Genomic DNA, 10,097 nt, shown 5'->3' with positions numbered 1-10,097 from the left:
TAGCTTAATAAACATACAATTAATGGGAACTTAGCCTATAGCTTAATAACCATACAAACAGTGGGATCTTAGCCTGAAGCTTAATACCCATACAAATAGTGGAATCTTAGCCTATAGCTTAATAACCATACAAACAGTGGGACCTTAGCCTGAAGCTTAATAACCATACAAATAGTGGGATCTTAGCCTGTAGCTTAATACCCATACAAATAGTGGGATCTTAGCCTATAGCTTAATAAACATACAAATAGTGGGATCTTAGCCTGTAGTTTAATAACCATACTAATAGTGGGATCTTAGCCTGTAGCTTAATAACCATACAAATAGTTGGATCTTAGCCTGTAGCTTAATAATCATACAAGTAGTGTGATCTTAGCCTGTAGCTTAATAATCATACAAGTAGTGGGAACTTATCCTATCGCTTAATAATCATACAAATAGTGTGATCTTAGCCTGAAGCATAATAAACATACAAATAGTGGGATTTTAGCCTGTAGCTTAATAAACATACAAATAGTGGGATCTTAGCCTGTAGCTTAATAAACATACAAATAGTGGGATTTTAGCCTGTAGCTTAATAACCATACAAATAGTTGGATCTTAGCCTGTAGCTTAATAACCATACAAATAGTTGGATCTTAGCCTGTAGCTTAATAATCATACAAGTAGTTGGATCTTAGCCTGTAGCTTAATAATCATACAAGTAGTGTGATCTTAGCCTGTAGCTTAATAATCATACAAGTAGTGGGAACTTATCCTATCGCTTAATAATCATACAAATAGTTGGATCTTAGCCTGTAGCTTAATAATCATACAAGTAGTTGGATCTTAGCCTGTAGCTTAATAATCATACAAGTAGTGTGATCTTAGCCTGTAGCTTAATAATCATACAAGTAGTGGGAACTTATCCTATAGCTTAATAATCATACAAATAATGGGATCTTAGCCTGTAGTTTAATAACCATACTAATAGTGGGATCTTAGCCTGTAGCTTAATAACCATACAAATAGTTTGATCTTAGCCTATAGCATAATAAAAATAAAGTAAAGAAAAAATATTTCAAAAAAGGAAGCAAATGTAGCAATGACAAATATTAATCCTTCAAAACTATACAAACAAGATAGTTGGGATGGCATTTGCATCACCATACATAATAGCACAGGCACAGAGTAGAATGTTAACAGACAGAAATAGGATAAATTAAACTCAGTTGTGATTGAATAGCTATATATATTGCTATATGTTAATTCTTACCTGTGTTATTATGTAGGAATGATGCAACCACCATCCCCACTATTTTGTTTACATTCTTTTTGAAAGATTGATATTAGCCAACCCTACATTTACTTCCTTTTTTGAAAGGTTTTTTTTTCTTTAATTGTTTATTTAGTTTTTTAATGCAGTGTTTAAGTGGACATAGGAAGGCTGTATTTATGACCAAGTTCTAAGTACAATGAGGTTCCAACTGTATTACTGATTGGTAATTCCTATATCATTCTATACTTCTGTACTTAAGCTTTATAAAGGAACACCACATTTCTGTAAGAAAGCTAACTTCAAGGGGGTAATGATAACATTGTTTACACTAGAATTATGATTTTTTAAAAATACTACTAGTTATTAATAATACATATAAAAGTGGATACTCTGTTTGAATCTATGTCACATCAGTGAACTTGGTTGACACCACTGTTTTGGTTTTTGAATTATCAATAATAATAAAAGAGCCTGCCTCTGTGTGTGCGACAACCATAGCTCCAAGAGGAAAGAACCTAGAGACCTGAAATTTTGCACGCATACTAAGGGGATCCTGAGGGTGTGCATCCAGGGATTATTTTTTAGATTTGATTCAAAAAACAGTTTGGCCAATTTTTTTTGCCCTATAGCCCTTAAGCCCCCATAATTCTGCTTCCTGAAGGTCTATAGAAAAGCATCACATGTTTTCTAATTCTCACTACTGAATGAACAATATGTGGAGGGTTTCTGCCAAATACCGTTGAAAAAGAACAAAATGGTAAAAAAATCTGCCAAAATTGGCCACAAATTAAAACAAAAGAACATACTTTACCAAAAGTGAACAAAATTTAATAGGGTATGGGGCTAAACATGTCTTAGCCAGTCAGAGGTAACATGGAAGAAACCAAAAGCATCAGGACTTCCAAAGACACGGGGAACAGACCCTCAGAATAGTAGAAAAGGTTAAAAAAAAGTTTAGAAAATGACATCAAACAAAACAGTTAAAGAATTTTGGCACATGAAAATGCAACAGAGTTGAAAATTTGTAATTTTCCTCGTATTCTTACAATCCTTGTTCTATCGGCCTCAGACTTTACATGAACGCTCGAAAAAAGAAGTTGGTCTAGTTTAAATTTAGGAAATGGCATCAACAACCAACATTATCTATTCTGAAGCACTGCAAGGATGAAAAACATTGCAAAACAGAGTGATAAAATGTGACAGAAATATGTGAAATAAAATGTAATCTGAAATTTTCAGTGCAATGATAAAGTTATTAAGGTATAAATAAATAATTCTTAACTTACAGCAAAGACTTTTTATTATACAATAAAATTGATGACTTCTATAGGTTTCTGGGAAAAACAAAATCTTTGAAAAGATTTTTTAGCTGTTCTCATATCTGAAATATGTTCAAAATAGAATAAATAGAGTTGTTTAAACATTTGTTTAACAACAAGTAAAAAGCTCGGAATGATCTATTCTTTCATTGGGGGTCATTGTGAGCCAGACTAGTTTCGAAGAATTCCACTCCTCATCAATTATGTACAAGCTGCCCAGTGTCGGCTAACAATATGAAGAATTAAATTGTGGCAGAATGCTACAACTTCTTCAAATACCTATAGAATGATGTTTCTTTTTTGTGAGTATAAAACACTTAAATACACCAGTTCAATGTTCAAAATAGACACATACACAGTTGACCAGTAAAATATCAAACTAATAACCTGAACAAAGCCAGATACCTTGGCTTGTCAGCTAATAAAAAAGCAGCAGAAGAAAGAAAAGCAAAAAATTCCAACTTTTTCTATGATATTTACTGACATTCCTAGAACTTGACTCAGTCATTATATAGATATTGTTATATAAGGTCACACTGTATAGTATTATAAAGTTCTGATGACTTATTGAGGAAATATTTGAAATACCATTTTGATGAACAATCTCAGTCATCCCTACATAGGCAGTGCTGCCACCTGCCTGATACATATTCTATGACTTAAAATTAAGCTACTTTTTTATGTAAACTAAAAACTGTCTTACCTTGCCAGCTCTTTTCTATACAGACTCACAATCTTTAAAATTTCCTCTCTGTCTTTTTGTCGGTCTTGTTCCATTCCCAGGTTTTCAAGGTTCTGTAAAACTGATATCATATTACTTTCATCATATTTTTGAAAGATAGCATCTCTCTGCAGAACACACTGTCACTGACAATTGAAACAAAAATTGATAAACTCAGTGAACGTGGTGCTGGGCAGCTAGATTACCGTTTATGGTGATGACAGTAGAGGTGTGGATTTGGTATATCTGGATTTTCAAAAAGCTCTTAACAACGTGGCATATAAAAGACTTGTTAAAAAATTATCTCTTTCACTACGGGATGTAAGTTGGCTCATTGGACAGAAGAGTAGCTGGATGGAATAAATCTGAGGGTTATTATCAATGGAGTTCAGTCAAACTCGAATAACATCACAAGTAGGGTACCTCAGTAATGAGATTTGTGTTCTTTTTAATTTACAAAGATAACTGAATGGTCAATAAATTACATAAATTTACTGATGATATTAAGGTCTTTGATGCTGCTGATTTACAAAAGGATTTAGATCATTTAATGAATTGGGCACATGTGAAGTAGATGGGTTTCATTTGTAATAAATGTAAGATAATGAACGTGGGTTATTAAAATTACAATTAATTTATTAATTAATAGTTTATTTTATAAATAGTTCAATATCTGTTCTTCGTAAGATGATAACTTGAAAATTTTCTTTTCTTATTCATTGATCAATGTTTCTTCTGTTTTCATGTAAGCATGGTCTGGCCTGTTTTGAATTTCACGCAAAGCTACACGAGGGCTTTCTGCACTAGCTGTCCCTAATTTAGCAGTGTAAGACTAGAGGGAAGGCAGCTAGTCATCACCACCAACTCTTGGGCTACTCTTTTACCAACAAATAGTGGGATTGACAATAACATTATAACATCCCCACAGTTTAAAGGGTGAGCATGTTTAGTGGGACAAGGAATCCTACCCATGACCTGAGTACCCTAACCACCTGACCATGCATGGAGAGAACAGGGCACAAGTAAATTGAGTTGATTCCTTGAAGTTCTGGTATAATTTTCCAACTGAAGAGAGATGAATAACTATATCAGGTACAGAGAAAACATTTATAGCACTACAAATATATTTCAGTATGGGAAGACACATTCCTCCAGTTATCAAATGACAGCTCAACCCAAACAACATAATTAAAGGTTATGCCAAAATATAACGATGTTAGGAAGTTCCAGATTGTGAAAGACTAAATATCAAGGATGAATGGAAAAAAGTGTATTTTGGTAAAAACAGTCAATCTGTGAAAAATGAAAGAGGGTTATTACAGAATAATTAAATTCTAAGGTCAGCAATAGGAGTTTTAAAGGCTATTCTTTAAAGAATTTGATCTAAAGATATCAGTGTCATATGTGAACTTTTCATTTCTAACTCCATAAAATTATTATGAGGAAAAGACTGTTATAACCTACTTCAGTATAATATAACCTACTTATATGATACTATAATATAACCTACTTCAGTATAATATAACCTACTTATATGATAATATAATATAATCTACTTCAGTATAATATAACCTACTTATATGATAATATAATATAATCTACTTCAGTATAATATAACCTACTTATATGATAATATATAACCTACTTCAGTACAACATAACCTACTTATATTATAATGTAATATAACCTACTTCAGTATCTTTGTCAGAAAATGTTTAAGTAAACATTAACTTGTGAGAGCAGAATTATGATTTTCTCCATAAACAATGTTGAAAGAAAAAACAACAAAGTGTGGATTCACCAATGTTGGCACAACTACACTTTAAGGATTGAAATAAATAGCAAAATGTTTTATTTTTATAATTTACCATGAAGGAGGTATAACACTTACATCAACTATCAATTTCAACTTTTTCATATTTTCTGCTGCAAGCAGGGTGAGAGTATTCAGATCTTCGAGCGGACCAGAACATTCTCGAATATCCTGTGAGAAAAAAAGGCATATATGTAGATGTATCTGTATCTGCAGAATCAATTCAACTGAACATGTAGTGTATACTAATGCTTCTTGAATTGTTAAATACATTATACTTATATGTTGTAAGGAATCCCCCTTACAACATATCCTGGATCATCCATTCTGTCAAAGTATGGATTTCTAAACACGTTTATTATAAGTCGAAATATTCATGAATCATCTTTAACACAAGTGCTCCATCTAACAAGATTTGATAATTTTTTACTTGTTATTTTAAGAACAACAGTATTGTTTGTCAATAATGTATTGATTTTTGGACATGTTTTGAAAAATAATTTTATTTCCAATAATGAAAGAGGTATACATTTTGTAGGCCTATATTCGAAATTAGTTGTGGTTTTTAAAAAAAATTATTGTTGATGTTTTTAAGATGATTAAGTTTATTAACATTATATAAAAATTTGTTGTTTGAAAGTGTCATGAAGTAATATGTCTATTTTTATCAAACAAATTCAGTAGTTGTAGTTCAGTAGTTTTGTGGAAATTTGTAGGAAGAAACCCATTGAACAAAATTAATCGTATTGTTTTCTGGCTGTTAGATGTTTTGTACTATGATACACCTAATAACTTATTGTACCTGAAGATACGACTTCTTCTAGCTTTTCATAAATTTTCACCACAAATTATAAATGTTAATTCTAAGTATTCGAATAATTCTAACTCAAAAATATTTAAACCTGATATTTTATCTGAAACATATTTAATATAATTCATTAAAGAAAAAAAAAGTTAATATTTTCATTTCTGCCAAAGTTTCGCCTGCAAACAAAATAACCTACTCATCATTTTTCTGTCAGGTCCAAAGAAAGACCCTATTTTTGATAAAAGCCTTTAACCCTTGAGAATATATCACCCATTTCATGATATTCAAACAGTTCCCTTAGTTTTTCTACAGGCCTTGGTTGAAACCTAAATAAGTGGTTTAATCATTTAATAACAAAACAAAGTTTTCAAAACAACTACAAAGTTTAAATGTAAATGGATAGAGCAAGAATTCTTGTCATCGTGAATTGTGAAAATATTGATGTTAAGCTGGATCTATTTGAAAGCTACAGAAATTGTCTTCAATGACAAGAAATAACTTGAGATGAAGTAGGTAAGTTTATACAGTTCAGAGAACAGGTTAAATGGGTAACTGAAAACTTTATTAAAAGTTTAACACAATAACAAATATATATAATGTTTGGAGAAGATTTTATCATCAGGTTTAAGTAGTTTTCCTATCCACAGTATGAAGCAAAGAAGTCACATGACTGGAGATTATTTAAGGATTAATAAAGGAATTTTGTTGTTTTTTTGTTAAAACTTGTGGTGTTTTTACTTTTTAAAATATATACTACGGTTCTATTGATTTACAGAAGCTCACAATATAAAAGATCTAAAGTAACTTGTTATCGTTATGTGGATTGGACTTTGCATTCTTTTCACAGATTAGTCTACAGAAAACGTTGAATGATTTGCTAGACTGGATTACATTAACATCAAACTCTCCTGATAAAAAAAAAAAGAGTTTAATTCAAATATTAAGTATAAAAAATTTACCAGTAAACTATATCTGTCTTCACATTCTTAACTCAGGTAATGATAATTCTAATATGTTCTCATTACCCTTTATCATTGTAGAATGTTTTGTTTCAATACTGGTACTATTCATACTCATCATATGTCTATATACTAAAATAAAGACTTCCATACAAATTAACTGTACTTGAAACTTTCTGACACATCAAATTTCTGTGATATACATATATGCAGATCTTTTTCCATAACTCGAATTATTACTACAAACCTGGATGCATCTCTTCACATTTAAATCCCAATGCAGGATTTTTTGCTGTAGAGACTCAACTTTTGATAGATCCTGATTATTTTTGTTGAAATGCATCATTTGTTGGAACCTGTAATGAAAAAGTAAATATATTCATTAATCACCACTTGAAAAACCCGTTAAAAGTTCGTATGAAATAATTCACTATATATGAAATTATCCTTGAGTGGCTTCTATGTTTTATAAAATTCTTACCAAATTTTTTGTCCTTTAAATTATCATTCGTATTCTTCTCATCATTTATCTATGCTTTTATATTAAAAAAAAACTTTAAAAATGAAGACAAAGGGATCAAAGGATAATCGAAAGACTTTCTAATTGTGTTAATGATTTATTTCAAAAAGATCTTTATACATTGGTTAGTTAGCTAGACACCCACCTTCCCATGTGTTTTGGAAGGGCTATTTTAGTTTTAGGCAGGCTGAAAAATATTCAGGAACCAACTTGGGCATTTTCTAATCAATTCTTTGGAACATACACATGAATCAGTATCTTGCTATGGATATTTTTAAATAACTTCCCAAAGCATTACGGTTTCCTGCTAATTTACAAAGAAACACCACCCACAAAGAATATTCAAAATTTTCCACACAAAGATTAAAGTCAGCAACTATCCCAATGTGCTGGGAAGTCACTTACTCAATACAAGACAAAGATATATCATAACAATTTCTTATTGAATCTGACTGTGCTTGCATTATTCATCAAAATGTTTATTCTCATCCATAAAAAGTCAAGAAACTATTAACTTTGTAATTATTGCTTAAAATTGGTTTTCTAAACTTGTAATTTATTCAAATGTGACAAAAATAGCTCTGGCTTCAGAGATGATTCACCCCCACAAGGTCTCACACTAAGAGTTTCACTCCTGGACAAACAAATTCAATACCCTATCTTCAAACTTTAGCTACAAACACCTGGAGTACTGAAAAAGGAGGGAATTAATATTAGCTTGATGCTAACAAAATTATGCAATTATAAACTAAGCTTGAGGGTGAATAGGAATGGGTAAAAAAAAACTTGTAAAAACACAATCTTAAAAACATAGAAAGGTAAAGTCCTTTTGACAAAATATATATATATGAGTATCTTACTACACAGGTATATATATATATATATATGTTCAAGTATAATAATTAAATTAAATATTTAAATAGCATAATATATAGCCTCTAAAAATAGGATTACATATGTATACATAACAGATTAACAAAACATTACAATATAACTATAAGTGACCTGTATAATATGAGAATAGTACAAGTATACTAGTAGAAGAGATATCTAAAGGAATTGAACAGTGGTAAGTATACACCATCATATGGGACTCCTACTTGCGAGCTTCACTGTAGTTTGTACTTTAGTTCTCTGTCCTGTATGTGCATCTAGGTTACAAAAATTTCATTAATATCATATTTGTTAAACATAACAGGCTGTCTTCTGCTAATTTAAGTTTTCAGTATATTTTTTATTAGTAATAACTGACGTTAGAATTGTGATATACAACTCATTAAAGGTAGTTACATGAAGCCATCATTGTTCAATGTAATTAAAAAAAACAAATGCAACAGGATTACAAAATATGCAGTACAAGTAGGTAAACAGTAATATGTCTCTTGAATGACATGAAATATCTGCTATTCAAAGTGAAAATGTTAAAAACTTTAATTCATCATGAAGTTTGAGAGCAAAGTGCACAGAGTAAAATTACTATAACCTAGTATGAAATATACAATTAAATACTCATGCCCCACAGTTAATATCCTGGCATTTGTGTGCATTTTTGACTTTCTTTTGATACTGAAGTTTAAAGTGAAACACCTGTTTTGCTCTAAATGCTTTACATATTTAATTATATAACAGCTTGGATGGGCAATATAAGAAACTTGTTTTTATATCCATTTGAAAAAAAAAAAATTTAGCATTATGCTATATTTATCTGTGTCACCATCTACTAGTACTATTACCAACAGACTTCCACACTTATTTTTCTTAATGTCTTATTTGCTCACAAATTACAGGAGACGACCTTCTAAATAAAATTTCTATGATCTGGTGCATTAAAATCTATGAAAAGATAACCAGATATTGCAGGATACCTAATCATTTTGGCAAATTGTTAAACACAATAAGGGTAACGGGCGAGACTCATAAAGTCGAAAAGTCCTTCATTATCTTCATCTAGTAACACTAACAGTATTAGTGTCAGTACTGTATTAGTATTACTTTTAGAACTACAAAACTGGTAGTAGTGCTAATATTAGAACTATTACATTAGTAACACTGCTGTTTTAACTTCTAGTGTTTATGAACTTCTAAAGTTTTACTTCTACTATTTAACTTTTATGTATTTTCTTTTTTTTTACTTTTTTTCGTTATGTATTTTACGTTTATGGAGTTTAAGAACTACTGAACTCAATAAAAGAAGAGGATGAGTAATAAGCAAAACATTATATTAGGAAAACTCTACTGTAAATATAATGAACAAAATTTTAGCTATTTTTATCTTCTTCATTATATATATACAACGCCAAACATTACTAACACTAGTAACAATAATACACACCAATTCAGAACGTCCTCAGCAGCCACATATGTATTAAGCCCTCTGTTGATATGCTTGCTAAAAGTAACATAAAACAAAATTCGTTTTACATAAAATGGTGATTAATATATCTATAAGGCTTGTGTTTTTGAGTTTTGAACATACACAGCGTGGTCACAAGTAAATAGACACCACCTTTTTAGAAAAAATGAAAAATTTCAGTCATATTCACATGAATTGATATATTTATAATTTAAATATATCTAGTAGATCTTCCTTTCGCTTCGTGAAGTTTGTTGATCCTGTGGGGCATATGAGAATCATCTCGTCAATTTTAGATTGTGGGATTTTCGCCCACTCTTGCTTCAAAACTTGGAGTAGATCGTTC

At 30.7% G+C, this 10,097-nt stretch overlaps 1 protein-coding gene across 1 annotated transcript in view; it reads right to left on the bottom strand.

Annotated features, from left to right (window-relative positions):
- Positions 1-9,286, bottom strand: part of LOC106476373 (vesicle transport protein SEC20-like) — a gene marked incomplete at its 3' end in the record, with an annotated part of 15,857 nt that extends 6,571 nt beyond the window's left edge. Inside the window, exons 1-4 of the mRNA XM_022380262.1 lie at positions 9,264-9,286; positions 7,126-7,234; positions 5,190-5,282; positions 3,281-3,372 (exon numbers count right to left, since the gene is read on the bottom strand). Of these exons, the coding sequence (XP_022235970.1) occupies positions 3,281-3,372; positions 5,190-5,282; positions 7,126-7,234; positions 9,264-9,271 (302 nt within the window). The remainder of the gene's footprint in view (positions 1-3,280; positions 3,373-5,189; positions 5,283-7,125; positions 7,235-9,263) is intronic.
- Positions 9,287-10,097: the final 811 nt, after the last annotated feature.

The sequence above is a fragment of the Limulus polyphemus genome, unplaced genomic scaffold, assembly GCF_000517525.1.
Source record: "Limulus polyphemus unplaced genomic scaffold, Limulus_polyphemus-2.1.2 Scaffold10404, whole genome shotgun sequence".
NCBI lineage: Eukaryota > Metazoa > Arthropoda > Merostomata > Xiphosura > Limulidae > Limulus > Limulus polyphemus.
This window is presented reverse-complemented; position numbering and strand designations above follow the sequence as displayed.